This window comes from Salvelinus namaycush, chromosome 37, assembly GCF_016432855.1.
Source record: "Salvelinus namaycush isolate Seneca chromosome 37, SaNama_1.0, whole genome shotgun sequence".
Lineage (NCBI taxonomy): Eukaryota > Metazoa > Chordata > Actinopteri > Salmoniformes > Salmonidae > Salvelinus > Salvelinus namaycush.
This window is the reverse complement of record NC_052343.1, coordinates 14,186,356-14,205,337: the sequence shown is the minus strand read 5'-3', so window position 1 is coordinate 14,205,337 and position 18,982 is coordinate 14,186,356. Positions and strand designations below refer to the sequence as shown.

Sequence of the window (18,982 nt, the reverse complement as noted above, 5' to 3'; positions counted from 1 at the left end):
AGAGAGTGTGGAGCAGGGACGCATTGAGAGAGTGTGGAGCAGGGACGCATTGAGAGAGTGTGGAGCAGGGACGCATTGAGAGAGTGTGGAGCAGGGACGTATTGAGAGAGTGTGGAGCAGGGACGTATTGAGAGAGTGTGGAGCAGGGACGTATTGAGAGAGTGTGGAGCAGGGACGTATTGAGAGAGTGTGGAGCAGGGACGTATTGAGAGAGTGTGGAGCAGGGACGTATTGAGAGAGTGTGGAGCAGGGACGTATTGAGAGAGTGTGGAGCAGGGACGTATTGAGAGAGTGTGGAGCAGGGACGTATTGAGAGAGTGTGGAGCAGGGACGTATTGAGAGAGTGTGGAGCAGGGACGTATTGAGAGAGTGTGGAGCAGGGACGTATTGAGAGAGTGTGGAGCAGGGACGTATTGAGAGAGTGTGGAGCAGGGACGTATTGAGAGAGTGTGGAGCAGGGGCGCATTGAGAGAGTGTGGAGCAGGGACGTATTGAGAGAGTGTGGAGCAGGGACGTATTGAGAGAGTGTGGAGCAGGGAACTGTCCATTATTTATGTGGTGCTGAAACATTCTAATTCGTCTAAGTGCAGAGCTTTTGTTCCCTCCCCCCACGTGAGAATAAGCAATGCCAAGTTGACTTTCTCTGGCTAGCCTAGCTCACGCGAAAATGGGTAACATAGGCCTAACTGGAGAAATAAAAAGAAAGGTTATGATGGGGGGGAATAGGCTACATCATCGTGGAAACAGATGCTGCGTGAGTGAAATCCCCGGTTCGTAAGGACAACAACCCGGTAGATGGATACACAGCCTGCAAAAAGTGCAAGCAAGTATTTGTTCATGATAATTCAATTAAATATCAGTTAATTATTAGCCTACATTAATTCAGGCTTTTGTTTATTTAGACCATACGCAGGCCATATAAAGTGTAAACCGGTGCGGCTAGTAAAAATGTGAATATGCATATAATATCCTATTAAATAAATGTAGCCTATTTTTGCAGCCTACTGTGCAATCGGAAAGTATTCAGACCCCTTCACTTTTTCCACATTTTGTTACATTACCGCCTTATTCGAAAATTAATTATATTGTTTTTTCCCTCATCAATGTATACACAATACCCAATAATGACAAAGCATTTGTTGCAAATGTCTTTAAAAAACAACAACTGAAATATCACATTTACATAAGTATTCAGACCATTTACTCAGTACCTTGTGGAAGCACCTTTGGCAGCGATTACAGCCTTCTTGGGTATGACGCTAAAAGCTTGGCACACCTGTATTTGGGGAGTTCTCCCATTCTTCTCTGCAGATCGTCTCAAGCTCTGTCAGGTTGGATGCTGAGTGTCGCTCAAGGAAATTCAGAGACTTGTCCTGAAGCCACTCCTGCGTTGTCTTGGCTGTGTGCTTAGTGGTGTCGTTGTCCTGTTGGACGGTGAACCTTCACCCCCAGTCTGAGGTCCTTTGGACTCTGGAGCAGGATTTAATCAAGGATCTCTCTGTATTTTGCTCCGTTCATCTTTCCCTTGATCCTGACTAGTCTCCAAGTCGCTGCCGGTGAAAAACATCCCCACAGCATGATGCTGCCACCGCCATGCTTCACCGTAGGGGTGGTATTGGCCAGGTGATGAGTGGTGCCTGGTTTCCTCCAGATGTAACACTTGACATTCAGGCCAAATAGTTCCATCTTGGTTTCATCAGACCAGAGAATCTTGTTTCTCACGGTCAGAGTCTTTTAGCTGCCTTTTGGGAAACTCTAAGCGGGCTGTCATGTGCCAATTACTGGGGAGTGGTCACTCTACCATAAAGACCTTATTGGTTGAATGCTGCAGAGATGGTTGTTCTTCTGGTAGGTTCTCCCATCTCCACAGAGGAACCCTGGAGCTCTGTCAGAGTGACCATCAGGTTCTTGCTCACCTCCCTGACCAAGGCTCTTCTCCCCCGATTGCGCAGTTTGGCCAGGTGGCCAGCTCTAGGAAGAGTCTTGGTGGTTCCAAACTTCTTCCATTTAAGAATGGTAGAGGCCAGGCCTCCCGAGTAGCGCAGTGATCTAAGGCACTGCATTGCAGTGCTTGAGGCGTCACTACAGATCCACGTTACATCCCGGGCTGTGTCACAGCTGGCTGCGACCGGGAGACCCATGGGGGTCTCATGGGGCGGCAGGTAGCCTAGTGGTTAGAGCGTTGGACTAGTAACCAGAAGGTTGCAAGATCGAATTCCCGAGCTGACAAGGTACAAATCTGTCGTTCTGCCCCTGAACAAGGCAGTTAACCCACTGTTCCTAGGCCGTCATTGAAAATAAGAATGTTCTGAACTGACTTGCCTAGTTAAATAAAGATTAAATAAAGGTGTTAAAATAAAATAAAGTAAAATAAAGGTATAAAATAAGTTAAATAAAGGTACAATTTAAAAAATGAAGCAGCGCGCAATTTGCCCAGTGTCGTCCAGGTTAGGGGAGGGTTTGGCCGGCCGGGATGTCCGTGTCCCATCTCCAACGACTTCTGTGGCGGGCCGGGCGCATGCACGCTGACACAGTTGCCAGTTGTCCGGGTTAAGCGAGCAGTGTGTCAAGAATCAGTGCGGCTTGGCAGGGTCGTGTTTCGGAGGACACATGGCTTTCGACCTTCACCTCTCCCGCGTCCATACGGGAGTAGCAGAGATGGGACTAACTACCAATTGGATATCACGGAATTGGGGAGGAAAAGAATGAAAGGTGGAGGCCACTGTGTTCTTGGGGAATTTCAATGCTGCAGACATTTTTTGGTACCCTTCCCCAGATCTGTGCCTCGACACAATCCTGTCTCGGAGCTCTACGGACAATTCCTTCGACTTCATGGCTTGGTTTTTGCTCTGACAGGCACTGTCAACTGTGGGACCTTCCTGTATATAGACAGGTGTGTACCTTCCCAAATCATGTTCAATCAATTGAATTTACCACAGGTGGACTCCAATCAAGTTGTAGAAACATCGCAAGGATGATCAATGGAAACAGGATGCGCCTGAGCTCAATTTCAAGTCTCATAGCAAAGGGACTGAATACTTATGGTATAAAAAAAATACGTTTTTTTATTTTTAATACATTTGCAAACATATCTAAAATCTCGGTTTTTCGCTTTGTCATTATGGGGTATTGTGTGTAGATTGATGAGGGGGAAAAACGATTTAATCCATTGTAGAATAAGGCTGTAATGTAACAAAATGTTGAAAAAGTGAAGGGGTCTGAATACTTTGCAAATGCACTATTCAATGATTATTTAAGTTTCATTTAAACTATTTGATTATCTAAACGATATTGAATATAAAGATCTCGTTTTGTTATGTCGCCTATAGGCTTTCATTAGTGAAAAAGGCTAATTAGAAGGCTATTATTATTAAAGCGATTTGAGTCGTCAATGTGACGCATCGCATTGTGTAGACAAAAAGGTAGCCTATCGTTCTTAATTCATGGCATGGTTTCCTTTTACACAAATGTTGAATAGACATCCAGACAAATGAATTCATGCGAGGAAGGAGAATAATAGCATACTACTACGGAGTCATGAAAACAATTACATAAATTGGATTTAAGTTGGTGGGTCACGGATCGGCTCTCGGAACAATACTTTGAGGGTGGGTCGGGTTGGGGAAAAAAAAATCTGTCCTGATGCCAGATATCTCCAAAAAAGCTGTGCAGGACTCTGATACACACACACACACACACACACACACACACACACACACACACACACCCTGGATGGACATAATATAAGGGATACCTCCAGTAGTCCCAAATAACACACACTATTGCGACTTTTCGGGTTTACTGCCCACATCCATAAAGTAACAGTCCCAAGCTACTGCATAAGCTGCCATAACTATCAAAGACCCTTGATTCTATGCCACTACCATGACAGCATTATGTACTGTAAGCCTAACGACAAACAATGTCAAGCTTAACATCAAAATACATTTAAATTAAAAATACAACTACACTATCCCAGAACTCTCAAAGTATTCTGGGTCAAGAACCCATATCCATGTCGTGAATTAATTACAAACTCCAAAGCATGAATGCGTAAAGCACTCAATAAGGCAACTAATTCTTCTATTTGCGGAGCGGGAGGTTTTCAACTGGAAAATCATCGTTAATATTTCCTCCCTCCACTATATCCATATTCATTAGTCTGGCTGGTGGCTACCTACCGCTTCACAATACTGCCCGTGTCCATCAACAGTCCTCATATATCATATTAAACACCTCACATTAATCAACTGCTGTGTTTGATGGGGTGGAAACTAGGGAGAGAACCCCTGAAGGGAAATGGTCGAGTTGATTTGTCATCAACACACTTATACGTGTGAGGGGTGACTGCTAAAGAGGGGCAAGGGGAGAGGAAGAAACGAAAGAGGGAAGAAGAGAGAGAGAGGAGGGAGGGAGGAAGAGAGAGAGAGGAGGGAGGGAGGAAGAGAGAGAGAGAGAGGGAGAGAGAGAGGAGGGAGGAAGAGCGAGAGGAGGAAGGAAGAAGCATAAAAGGAGTGGGGGTAAAAAGGTATTTGGCCTGCTTAATGAAGTTCAGACACACACACACACACACACACACACACACATACTTTTGTTAGAACTCAATGACCCATGGGGGTGGTGGTTGGGCGCACACACACACCACTGTAGGCCTGAGTGTGTGAAGGCCATAAACAGGGCTATGATTGAGACATGTGCTCTTCTCTCCAACCATAACAGCTTTACCAGGGGAATAGTGTTTTTCTAGGCATTCTCACAGCCAGGGGTTAACACTGGAACAACAGACAGAGCGTGCACACACACACCTCAGTGGGACAGGATTTATTAGGCATTCTCAGAGGAAGGGGTTAACGGCATCATTACAGGCTATACTGAACACTAATGAAGAGAAACTGCTTTTTCTCACACACACACACACACACACACACACACACACACACACACACACACACACACACACACACACACACACACACACACACACACACACACACACACACACACACACACACACACACACACACACACACACACACCGAGAGACAGAGAGATACACACAAACACTCTGATACACACAAACACTCTTCCCTCTCTCACCTGGCATCATGACTGGTGTGGGTACGTTGGCCTCGGAGGCCAGGGACAGCCGTCCACCCTTGCCCAGGCGGTCACACAGCAGGGTGATGTGCTTCTTCAGGCGGACCGTGTCTTTGGGCATGCTGAGCTGGGAGGTGGACAGAGACAGGGCCTGGTCCTTAGGACTGCGAGACAGACAGGTCCTCAGGAGGTGAGACACGGCCGCGTCCACACTCTCCTCCCAACCCTAAGAGAGAGAGACACAGAGACAGAGACAGGTATTCTGTTATTCGAGCATATGAGACAGGGGGGTTAGGGAGAGCAAAGTAGGAAATGGGGAAAGAAGGCAGAGAACAATAGACAGTGATCGAAAGAGTGAGAGAACAAAAAGTGACATACTTCGATAGAGAGAAATTGACAGGGAGAAAGAGAGAAGCTGGGCATGTGGTCCATACATGTATAAGTGAGATTCAGATCAGATTGTAAGGAAAGAGGAATAAATCATACAACGAGAGGAAGTGACTTCTGACTATTGAGATGCACCCTGTCTGGCAGCCGTCACAATCCAATTGTCTGGCCTTGAATGCATAGTGCCCCCTGTGTCCATGATGATGTACTACCATGTACTACTGTATTTATTTACAGGCCAAGACAGTCTGTTTATCTAGCTACTACTGTATCAGTCTGTTCCGTTCCAGTCTAGCCTAAACACTGCCTGATCTCTTCCGTGTGTGAGAAACACACACACACACACACACACACACACACACAGGTATCATGACAAACACGCCGGCATAGGCCCATTGTGTGGCAGTATATATATGCGCCAGCCACACACACACACACAAAACCGTATACTGTTTCTACACAGATGAGCACATTCCCCCCCCCCCCCCCCCCCCCCACACACACACACACAATCTAAGATAGTCCAGGCGGACCGAGCTGGGCTGTGGGGGTGTTGACAGGCAGCCAGGGTGTGGGGCTGAGGCTGCCCCCCTGCCGCCATGCTGATAGGCCTCTAATGAGCCCTAATGACAGGTAATCAGACCCGTAATGATGATGACAGGGAAGAGACCTGATATTACTCAGCAAGAGAGAAGAGAGAAAAAGGAGAATGAAATGCAGAGACAAAGCAGTAGAGGTGAGAGAAAGCAGTAGAGGTGAGAGAAATCAGTAGAGGTGAGAGAAAGCAGTAGAGGTGAGAGAAAGCAGTAGAGGTGAGAGAAAGCAGTAGAGGTGAGAGAAAGGGAGACTATCGAGGAAGAAGGCGGTAGAACATAGATCTCAACTCACACTGAAACAATAACTTTCAACAGGCTATCAGGACCCCCAACATGTTGAACTGGACTAAAAGTACAGATTTCACCAGCTGGGTAAACAATATTAGGATATACATTTACTTAATTAGGGTTAAGCTTTGCTCAAGGGCACAGATTTTCCAGCTAGTCGGCTCGGGGATTCGAACCAGCGACCTTTCGGTTACTGGCCCAACGCTCTTATCCGCCCGGCTACCTGGCTTCTCAATTTCAATTTGAAATGAAGGGCAGTGAAGGGCACAGCGATGGGTTTGGAACTGGGTCCAAGTGGCAAATCATATGGTAGAGTGATAATGGACATCCTGCGACCTTGGACATCTTTGTTTGTGATTAAGAGAAAGTGAAGGTCAGGAGAACAAGAAGCTGGGGGAGGGAATGGAGAAGTCCTTTTGTCTGGTAATAAATAGAGTTCACTTCCCCTCTGACAACGCACATTGTGGAAATCCCAGTTGCGATTTCAAAATAACTTGTTATTATGGATAACAGAATGGGGCCTAATATAGAGCCCTGAGGGACTCCCCCAGGGACTGACAAAGGTTCAGACAGTAATCCTTCAGAGTTGACATGCTCAACTTGACTGGAAAAGTCATTTAAAGACCAGGCATGAGAAGAGACTGGAAATACAATGTCATGCTGTGAGCCAAGCAAAGCAAAATAATCTCTATAGAATCAAATCCCCCGACTAATCCATAAATATTTATTGTCACAGGCAGATATTTGATATAATTTAATACTTTAGTAGTTCCACATATGACCTGATGTAAAAGCAAACTGTATCTCATCCTTTTTCATTGTATGAGTAGTTAGCTCCCCTTTCTGTGCATTTTGCAATTCATTACTACCACAATCAAATGAACATTGTACTCAACTCCTGACAATACTCCTCCTTTGAATTTCCATCAAGAGAAGAAGAAATGAAGAGACAGCTAGGGAAACATATGGAGAGAGGGAAGTGTGGGGGAGGAGGAAAAGGTGAGCGGTAGAGAGGTTTCTAGTACTAGTTTCTAGTAATGTAAACTTCAGGGAAGATGGGTACAGGAATAGAACTGAGACATTAAGAATCAGCAGCTCTATTCACAGCAGAGTGGAAAGCGAGGGAAAGAAACGGAGAACGAGAACAAGTGGAAGAAAAATGGGGAGAAGGAGGTTGTTCTGGTTGGCCGCATCAATCTGCTGGGTCGGGCCAAGCTAAACGAGCGCCCCGTCAATTACCAGAGAGACGCGTTTCCTGTGACCCTTCTCCTCGTCTCTTCTCCCGCTTACCTTCTTCCCTCCTGTTTTACTGCGGCAAAGAGAGGCTATGGATGTGGATCAGTGGTCATGAAGGATAAGAGATGACAAGAGAGAAACTTCCCTCTCAAGTTTCAAGTTTTATTAGTCGTATGTACAGGATACACATAGTATACTGTGGCAGGTAGCCTAGCGGTTAAGAGCGTTGGGCCAGTAACTGAAAAGTTGCTGGTTCAAATCCCCAAGGTGGAAAAATCTGCTGTTCTGCTCCTGAGCAAGGCAGTTAACCCCCAACAACAATTGCTCCCCGGGAACTGTGGACGTCGAGTAATGCAGCCGCCCGCACCTCTCTGGGTTAAATGCGGAAGACACATTTCAGCTAACTGCATTCAGTTGTGTAACTGACTAGGTTTCCCAACGTAATGCTTACTTGCAGGTTCCTTCGACAATACAACAACAATAAGAAATAATAAAAGATAAAAATACGAACAAAGTAAATGGCTCAGTAGAATAGAATAAACATTTTAGCGTAAGTATAATACAGGAAGGCACAATTTATAGTACAATATTTACACGTGTATCAGAGAAACGAGAGATGGCGGAGAAGGTGTTTAAATTGTGCAGTATTTGCAGTAGTACACAGTCAGGACGCTCTCAATGGTGCCGCGGTAGTATTTGGAGAGGACCCGGGGTGGCATGCTGAATTTCCTCAGCTGCCTTAGGAAGTAGAGATGCTGTTGCGCCCTCTTGACAAGAATGGTGGTGTTGTTGGTCCATGTCAAGCCCTCTGTTACGTGGACCCCAAGGAACTTTTTTATTATATACAATCTGCAGTGAAGCTGCTGAAAATGACATTACATTCTGTCATCCAGCAGAGACTCCCATCCAGAGCGACCCACAGGAGCAACAAGGGTCAAGTGCCAAGGCCACAAGGACAGATCCCCCACCCAGACGATTCGGGGAACCGTACCAGCAACCTGACTTCTCGGCCACCGGCCCAGTTCCCCTCGAGAGCTGCCCCTCAACCACCCCGAGGAACTTAAACTGCTGACTCTCTCTACTGCAGTCCTGTTGATGTGGATCGGGGAATGTTCCCTCCTCTGCTTCCTGAAGTCAACAATCAACTCCTTTGTTTTGCTGACATTGAGGGAGAGGTTGTTGTCTTGGCACCACAATGCCAGTTCACTTACCTCCTCCCTATAGGCTGACTTGTTGTCGTTGGTTATCAGGCCTACAACCGTGGTGTCGTTAGCAAACTTGATGATGGAGTTGGTGTAGTGCAAAGCCACACAGCCGTGGGGAGAACAGGGAGCACAGCAGAGCTCTCCTCTGCAGCTTTTCTCCTCTTCTATCCCCAACCCCCTTCCCTTCCCCTCTTCCTTGTTTAATCAGCCCAGTTGCACAGGTCATTATCTAGAGCCTCTTTCTCTCTCCAACGTTTCTCATTCCCACCTAATTCTGTTCTCTCTTCTCTAATCCATCCTACCACTCCTTCACAGAAGACTTATTCCAATCCACAGAATTCCAAGGACTTATCCCAATTGGAATTCCAGTCCTGGGAGCGTCCGTGGGGAAAGGGAATCTGGTTCACCTGTGACGACCTCACCGGAGATGAAAACAATTCTAAAAGAGGTCAAATAGGTGAGACAAGGGGCCAAAGACAATCTCTTACTCACACATAAATCTATCACGCACGCACACACACGCACCCTCATGTATGCGTGTCAGATGCTCCTATTAGCCCCTGGCCTTGTCTTTTCCGTACAGTACGTTATCTTTATTTCTGTCCAGTGTGAGTAGCGCTTCCTAAAATAGCCCATTTCTCCACACGTATGGGCTAATGCAGCAGGCCTGACCCTAATTACCTTTCATTAACTTAATCCCATTCACAAGAGCAACCGCAACAACAAACACACCGAAATACATACACACTCTCACCCTCAGTGACTCCATCTCTCTTGGGCCTCGTCAGCCCATTCAGGTGCAGGATGACTGGATGTCTGCTCGGATGTGTGCTCTTGGGCGTGTTTACTGTGTGTGTGTGGTGATGAAAAAGAAAGTGTGTGTATGTGTGTAAGGGGGTGTCTATCACAGTGAGGTTGTGTTTGCAGATGTCAATGTGTTTGTGTGTGTGTGTGTGTGTGTGTGTTAGCCACATGTCCCTATGTCTCTCTTGAAGGGGCAGTGGGGGTATTTGGTGTGAAATTGGGTAAATAGAGAGGACTGTATATAGATACACCTCTAACCTGTGTGATGATGAGATGTCATGTGTTTAATCACAGTGGAAACCCTAACAGACAGAGAGGCTATGGAACTACTGTATATGTCTGTCTGTCTTACACACACACACACACACTGCTGGCCCTGCTACAGGACACACCACAACTGGTGAGCGCACACACACACACTTTCGGTCTCTATGGGGGCAGAAATCTGTCGTCGTATCATGTGGACTCATGGAGGGCTTCTCTCAACACACTTGTTTATGTGACAGTCTAAATTACTAACAGAACAACTCCCCTGTGACACACATACACAACTCAACAAGACCCCTCTGGCCCTCTCAGAAAATGTCCCCCTCACTCCCCCTACCGCATTCTCACTGCCATAGCCTTCCTTGACCAAAGGGACATCAGGGCTGAATACAGGCTCCAGTTCAACGCTACACTATCTGAAACTTCACTAGCCTATTGGAGGCCTGTGGTAGGAAACATTGTTACTCCCTGTATATCTGTGAGGGTGAGAGGGAAGGGTGTACATTATGGTTTGGAATCAGGCCTATTCGTCTCCTCTCCATTGTCCCGATTACATTCACTCTGTCTAGATATAACTCTTCTCTTCACACACAGGTCAGTAACACCGTCCTCATCCGCTGTGGAGCTGCCAGGAGTAAATTCAGTGGCACCTGGGAGAGAGTGTGTGGTAGCAGAACCACTTAGGGGCTTCAGAGCGGATCACTGAGGTATTTTGTGTTTATTCTCCAGGGTCAGAGGGGGAGACTTGGGTCAAGCAGCCAGGAGATAGATGGGGAGAGAGAGAGAGAAAGCAATGTGTGTGTGTGTGTGTGTGTGTGTGTGTGTGTGTGTGTGTGTGTGTGTGTGTGCATACGTGCGTGTGTGTGTGCTCCCAGCAGTTGCGGTGTGTCCTGTACCAGGGGTAACAGTGTGTGTGTCTCACCAGCTGTGGTGTGTCCTGTACCAGGGATAACAGTGTGTGTGTCTCACCAGCTGTGGTGTGTCCTGTACCAGAGGTAACAGTGTGTGTGTGTCTCACCAGCTGTGGTGTGTCCTGTACCAGGGATAACAGTGTGTGTGTCTCACCAGCTGTGGAGTGTCCTGTACCAGAGGTAACAGTGTGTGTGTCTCACCAGCTGTGGTGTGTCCTGTACCAGGGATAACAGTGTGTGTGTCTCACCAGCTGTGGAGTGTCCTGTACCAGAGGTAACAGTGTGTGTGTCTCACCAGCTGTGGTGTGTCCTGTACCAGGGATAACAGTGTGTGTGTCTCACCAGCTGTGGAGTGTCCTGTACCAGAGGTAACAGTGTGTGTGTCTCACCAGCTGTGGTGTGTCCTGTACCAGGGGTAACAGTGTGTGTGCCTCACCAGCTGTGGTGTGTCCTGTAGCAGGGGTAACAGTGTGTGTGTGTCTCACCAGCTGTGGTGTGTCCTGTAGCAGGGGTAACAGCGTAGCCTCCAGGATGGTGTTCTGCTCTGTGTTGAGGCCCTGCCACAGGGAGACCAGGAGGATGAGGAGGTGGGTGGCGCTGCGCAGGCGGACAAACGCCTGATTCAGACATGCCCGGTTCTCCTCCGCTGCATCTGCCAACGCTATCACCTGACAGAGACAGAGAGAATCAGTGCCTGCTGTCATTCACCAGAAGCAACGTATCTAAGCAACTCTGAATCAAGCGTCAACTCTGTAACGCAAAAGGTACTTTATACAAGCAATTCGTTTCCTGTTGTCCACTAGAATGATAAGTGATTGAATGAGGCCCTGATTTAAAGTGCCAATGGAAACAAGGCTTCAGGGTCAACACAGGGACTCATCCAAGTCATTCATGTTAATCCATCTCCTGGAGCCATAGAAGACGTTCTCTACAAGTCAACTCCGTAACTCATCAGTAACATTCTTTACAAGTCAACTCTGTAACTCATCAGTAACATTCTCTACAAGTCAACTCCGTAACTCATCAGTAACATTCTCTACAAGTCAACTCTAACTCATCAGTAACATTCTCTACAAGTCAACTCCGTAACTCATCAGTAACATTCTCTACAAGTCAACTCCGTAAGCCATGTGAATGAGCAATGAGAGGGAGGTGGCTCTGCAGCGTCTCTAGGTGTGGTCTGAGAGTTGAACCGAACAGGTCGTCAATACTTCCATTTTTGGGACGGATGAGGGGGACAACATGAACGAGCGATGACAGAAGAAGACGGATGAAGGTGAACAGAACAAGAGAAGGCACGTCAGAGGGAGAGAAATAAGAGATGAGGGGGAAGTCAAGAGGAGGGGAAAGGAAAGAGTGAGAATATCCTGTCTGTGGATGTGTGACTAATGGCAATCTGCAGGTAAGAGTTGGGGTCAACTCGGTTTTCAGTTTCACCATGGGAGAGCACCTCGATTCATGAATGCACTGGAATCTAGAGGGAAAGTAAAACCAGCCCTATAGTGGTGCATGTAGGCTAGCTAGTGGGAGAGTAGTACAGTATGGTGCGTTGAACAGCACACAACTGTTTATCTGCACACCACAGGTGGCGCCTTAACTGGGGAGGACGGGCTCCTAGTCATGGCTGGTACGGAATTAATGGAATGGTATCGAAACACAAACACATTGTTTCCATGTCCATTCACGTCATTATTATGAGTCGTCCTCCCTCAGTAGCCTCCTGTGCTGCACACACACACACACACACACACACACACACACACACACACACACACACACACACACACACACACACACCACACAGGGAGTACTGCGGCACTGTAAGCCAAACACCCCCACGTTACCATTAACCATCCATTCCCCCCACCCACTTCCGTCTCCCCGGCAACCATGTCACTCAGCCAAACGTTAAACAAACGTCTCTACCCCCCCTCCAGCTCCTCCCAAAGAAAACCTCTCGAGGAAACTGACTTTCAAAGGGGTGAATTTGCTAGTAAAGATTGGTGTGTATTGATAAAAAGGGCCGCCCTGCCAAGCCGAGCCAAACGGAGGTTCCCAGTCAAGGGATGCATTGTGTGGGACCAAACGCAGCGCTGATTGATGCCAGCTGAGGGGAACAGAGGCACATTTAACCAGAAAGGCCACGACACCATGCTAATTCATATAGGTTATAGTGAGAGGGATGGGGGAAGCGAGATTTAGTCCTGTGCAAAGACTAGCTGTAAAAAAAAATGTGTCACTGTCCTAATACTTTTGGAGCTCACAGTATTTAAGTGAGTAAAACGTACTAACACAGGGTGGTAAAGCTAGTTAGCATTTCCCCCTTATTCACTAATTTAGTAATCCTAGCTAGGGGCTAGCTAAGCTCCTGGCAATGTCAACACGTTTTCCAACGGTCAATAAACGTTTCAAAAGTGTCATAAAACATTTTGTTTAACAATGACAGCTATCTCACTATTTTAAGACAAACATTGTACTTTTGAACATTATAAACATTTACCAACAGGACAAATTAAAAGACAGAAACATGATGTTCTTTCTATTTTGGTTACACAGGAAGAGAATGTGAGGGGTGAGAGGTCAGTGATATGTCACTTCCTGGTGACCTCTTGCTTCAATACATTTTTTAAAATAAAAAAACGTAAATAATAATAATAATATTTAGTTAACGTTTTAGTTTAGTATTTCATGACTGACATTGTACGTTTGCACATTTCTAATAACAAAATTAGCTAATAAGAAGCCAGAAGAATGCTGGGCCCTTACCACAAAAGTGATGTCACACTGGCCTCTCACCTCTCCTCTGTAGTCAAAAGGAAAGCAACTGGTTTCTGTCTTTCTTTTAATTTGTCCCGTTTTAAAAATGTCTGTAATGTGCCAAAGTACAATGTAAATAGTGAAATAACATTACCCAAATGTTTCATGAGTTTTACGACAATTAACATGTTGACAGTGTGCCAGGGACTTAGCTAGCTAGCTACAACATTAGTGAATAAGAGGGAAATGCTTGCTTGATCACCCTGTGTTAGTACGTTTTACTCACTAAAATAGTTATTGCTATGTGTCTGAAATGGGGAATTGAATGTGAATGCTTTTAATATGAATCTTTGTTAAACCTACTCAAGAAAAGTTAAAATGTAAAATGTCAATAGTATGATTCTTCAACGATGCCTTTACATGGGCGGCAGGTAGCCTAGTGGTTAGAGCGTTGGGCCAGGAACCCGAAAGGTTTTTAGTTCGAATCCCCGAGCTGACAAGGTAAAAATCTGTCGTTCTGCCCCTGAACCCACTGTTCCTAGGCCGTCATTGTAAATAAGAATTTGTTCTTAACTGACTTGCCTAGTTAAATAAAGGATAAATTAAAGAAAATGTAAAGAAAATCTTCATATTACCTTTAACATTGTGGGTCTGTACTCTTTTTGATATAACATTTACATGTATACATTTTGGTCATTAAGCAGACGCTCTTCTGCAGAATTACTTCCAGGAGTATTAGGGTTAAGTGCCTTGCTCAAGAGTACAGACAGATCTTTCACGGGGAGTCGAACCAGCGACCTTTTGGTTACTGTCCCAATGCTCTTAACCACTATGCTACTTTATGAATGGGAAAATAGAAATGACAGTACATTGACTGCATAGAACCAAATTAGGCCTCATTTGGAAGTGGAGGAGGGCTGTTAATGAGTTACAATATGACCCTGAACTACACGATTTGATCTGTAAAATGTACCCTGATGATTCAACCCTGTGGGGATCTTTATGCACCATTCACCTCAGTGAGGAGGAGAAGATCATCGTCACGGGCCTATTCAGGACAGTGGGGGAAATGGGTCTAGTACAGTCTACAGATCAGCATCATTTTCAAAACGTGGCTTGGCCTTTAGGCATATTCACTATCCCTGGTATGGCAGAAGCACCCTTTTGAGAACAGCCATAATGATGACACTACGCTTTCATTGTAATGATGATTCTATTAAGATACCTAACTATGAGCTCTTGCATAGCATGACATCAATAGTCTATAGATATACTATGGATCTATTTCAATGACCTTTAGCAATGCGGTTGGGACCTGTTATAACACGTTCCTGAAATGACGTGTAATTAATGAGTTATGGATCTGTATTTATGGATATGTAGTCAAAGTAAATCGTTACCAAATAGTCATAACCCTTACACAACCCCTAGCATACTGTGTGTTATACAACTGTGAGACCACGAGAGGACTAAACATTCATATAGCAGTTATAACTGTTGAGGCCTATCCACCATGATGTCCAAGGCAGACACCAGCAGAGATCATACTGCATACCTACAGGTGTATATTGTGCGCATTTAAAATGTAGATGTGTGTGCAAGTGTGAACATGTACTGTAAGTGTTTGACATTTGTGTGTGTTTGTGTTTATGCAAGTGTATGTGTGTGCATTTGTGTGCCACTGTGTGTGTGTAAGAAGAAGTAGGAATGTTAAGGGCCTGTCCCTGCCCTGGGGGGTTCGCCTCAGTTCTCCTCCTCTACCTCCCCCAAAATACCCATCAGTATACCCACAGTATGTGGCACCGTGTCCGCCCACTATTTCCCCCTACAGGCAGATTCTACCCAAATTCCACCAGGCTAAAAACCCTCTTGTCCCCGTTGGGATAGCACATCCCCGAGCAATGATAAGTCTTCAAAGATTGGCCAACATATGATTCCTGGAGGGCCAAAGCCACAGAAGGAGAAGCTGGAATACATATAGCCTGAACAGACATCTGTGTGTGTAGCCAGTGTATGAATTAGGTGTAATTTTAGCATCGGTGGTGGGTGATTGACACTGTGGGGTTTGTGGCATCTGCTTGCACCTTGGGGAGAGAAAGAGGAGTTTGGATAGTGTTATGTGAACACTGCTAAGACGTGGGTCTGACTGTTACTTTCATGTAAAGCGACAAGGACACAGCTATTAGCAAAGAGGTTTTCTCAGTTTAGCCCACAGATTAGACCCTTTCTGCTCAGCTGGCCACAGCAACCAACATGGACAAACTCCAAACACAACCCACAACTCATACCGAACACACGCCCAGCCACACACAGCAGAGGTGAGCTGTGCACCCGGTCTGTCAGTGGAAAATGATATGGCAACATTTCCCCATTTTAATCTGAGGTATCCACTGCATGTGTGCGATTCGACAGTGGAAAATGTCACCCATATAGAAAAAAAGAGGGAGAAATAGGAGAGAAATCAACAGAGCGAGGGAGAGAGAGGAAAGAGAGAGGGGAGAGGGAAAGAGAGGAGAAACGGAGAGAGAGGGGAGAGGGAAAGAGAGGAGAGAGGGAGAGAGGTAAAGAGAGGAGAGAGAGCAGGAGATGGAAGTAGGGAGGTTCAGACAGGGGTCGTGGTATCCACTGAGAGGAGTGTTGTTCATCCTGCCCAAATGGACCATTTATAGATTGATAGTGGTTTAAAGGGATATGTGTATGTGTGATTATCCGCTAAGCCTCTCCATCCCAAGGTACAGAGAGACTCACTCTTTCCAGGTTATCATTAAAATCAGACTTTAACGATGGGCAGAATCAACGCGCCCATTTCCTTCAGTGCATTCTCCCAGAGTGCAGTGCAAGGCGAGCTGAAAACTAGCTGAAGGCAGCAGTGTGGCTCAAAGACACTTTCTCTTCTTCATACAAGACTGATTGGCTGCTCTCAGACATCCTACTCTGAACACACACACAAGCGTATAGGGAGTTAACCCAAACAGAGACACGTAAAAACACAATGGCACACACACACACACGTGTACACGTACTGTATACAAACACAGGCACCCTCTCAAGTCAGTGTTTAGACAAGGAAAGAGTGTTGAGGTGAGAGAGTGCCATTTTAACCATCATTTGAAAACATGTCAATATCCATTGGGATTTCTGTTGTTTTATTTGCCAATAAAGTTTTTTTGCGTTTGAGCTTGTGTGAGAGAGTGAGATAGAGAACAAGTTAAAGAGACAGTAACAGAGAGTGGGGAAGCGGCTGAGAGAGCTTTGCAGCGATTAGCATCTCGCCAGCCAATGGATGAGGCAGAGACAGACAGTAACTGCTTTTGTCTTTGGTCACGGCGCAGCTAGCGCAGATAACACTGTCTTCTCAGTTCTGATAAGAGAGAGGGAGAGAGAGGATGATCTGGCAACACACTGGCCTTGTTTATAGAAGCACTCAGAGGAAGAGAAAGAACAGAAATAAAAGGGGGGACAGTGATTAGATCTGGCAACCCACACAGGGGCAACCTGAGATGGGTTATCAGCGGTGGTGGCAGGCTCTAAACCACACCACCAAGATAAAGCTGCTATGATCTACTCTCCCCCCTCCACCTATCTTCTTTTTTTAATGCTGTTCATCTCTCTTTCATTCCAAATGTTTTTGTGTCTGAATCCAGACTAGATACATGTGTATTATAACACAAACTTATGCACCGACCCTCTACTTCTGCTTCTCTCCAGCTTTCAGATTTATTTGAAGGGTCTTCATTCCATGGCTCTTTGCCCATTCTCAACTCCATGTGAATGGTTCTCTTTATCATAAGGCAGCATGAGGTGTGTGTGTGTGTGTTCCTATGGTTTCATAGATTTTATTATTGTTCACAGACAGGTAATAAAATAGGACTATTTACAACCTTCCCTGGACTATCAAAGACAGTGCTTCACGTTAGCTTTCTCAGTGAGAAGACGAGGGAATGTGAGACCAGAGAGCTTGTTGGGGTTGCTTTTCCATAGAGAGAGAAACAGAGAGAAAGAAAAAACTAAAGAGAGACACATATAGTACAATACCATTCCTCTCAAATGTCTATACTTCAATGATCTCACTTTTAAATTTCAAATCAACATTGATCACATCACACAGATCCATTGAGAGTGCAAACGCCATAACAAGCCAAGAATGACACCAGAACATCAAACAACCGCCCAGTTTCCCCCCACGTCCCTCCCTACAGTAGGTCCCTACACACCTTCCACCAAGGTCACTGGTTCATCCCATGAGTCTGGGTGGTCCGGCCTTACTGCTCCAGACAGGGCGTTCAATTAGAGACACACCCTGCCAGAGAGACACCCAGCCTGGGATTACTATGAGGGAAGTGCAGGCCTCACCATAGCTCCAGGCCTCTTGATAGAAACCTGGGACTTGACCTCACAGGTTTAAAGTTGAACACCCCTGTAACCAGTGCTTAGTAGTTCCAACCTGGCCCACCGAGAGATGAGATAATGGGGCGTTGGCCTGATCCAAATGTGAAGGAGGGGGGGCGCACACAAGAGTAGAGAGAGATGTGTGTGTGAGACTAGGTGATAAAACACTCCACTATACACCCCTACAGGGTTGCAGGTCTCTCAAACACACATCCTGTCCCCTCCAATGTCCCTTCCATTAATCTCTATCACACACTCTCCAGCTACAAATTACTACAACTGCACTCAGTACACCTCAAGAGCACACAGCTGTGTGGCGCGACACACGTTCAGAGATATATATATATATATATATATATATATATACACACACTCTTCCTGCTCCAGCACACCGCTGGGCTTCACCCCAGCATACACTCAATCAAAACACACTAATATACCCTGACAAATGCACACACACACACACACACACACACACACACACACTCACTCCCAAAAGAGAGAGACACTCTCTGCACACAGTCAAGACTCATTTAACATTTATCTTGGCTCTTTAGAAGTGAAAGAATTAATTGTTTCTGGCGTAAGTTAGCCTACAGGGCTAGTTTTGATATCACAGCTGGGAGTTTGAGGACTTCGCTTTGTGTGAATATACAAAGGGTTGTGTGTGAAAGCGAGTGTGTGTTTCAAACTCATTCAAGCTGTCCTCACTAGTCGAAGCACATGTTTCACACAGGGTGGAATGACCTGGCTGGCCCTGTTGCTGAGTTCACTTGTTTTAAAAAGACACACACACACACACACGCGCGCGCGCGCTCTGTCTCGCACACACAAACACATATTCAAATGCTGTCTGTCTCTTTCATTCTCTTTCACAAAACAGACACAAACGTCAAAAAGGTCCAAACCTAGGCCTCCCGGGTGGCGCAGTGGTCTAGGGCACTGCATCGCAGTGCTAGCTGCGCCACCAGAGTCTCTGGGTTCACGCCCAGGCTCTGTCGCAGCCGGCCGCGACTGGGAGGTCCGTGGGGCGACGCACAATTGG

The 18,982-nt window shown here is 46.0% G+C and overlaps 1 protein-coding gene across 1 annotated transcript in view; it reads right to left on the bottom strand.

Moving 5' to 3' along the window:
* Window positions 1-18,982, bottom strand: part of LOC120031526 (protein PTHB1-like) — a 112,936-nt gene that overhangs the window by 12,513 nt on the left and 81,441 nt on the right. Inside the window, exons 19-20 of the mRNA XM_038977316.1 lie at window positions 11,277-11,459; window positions 5,098-5,323 (exon numbers count right to left, since the gene is read on the bottom strand). Coding sequence (XP_038833244.1) covers window positions 5,098-5,323; window positions 11,277-11,459 — 409 coding nt within the window. The remainder of the gene's footprint in view (window positions 1-5,097; window positions 5,324-11,276; window positions 11,460-18,982) is intronic.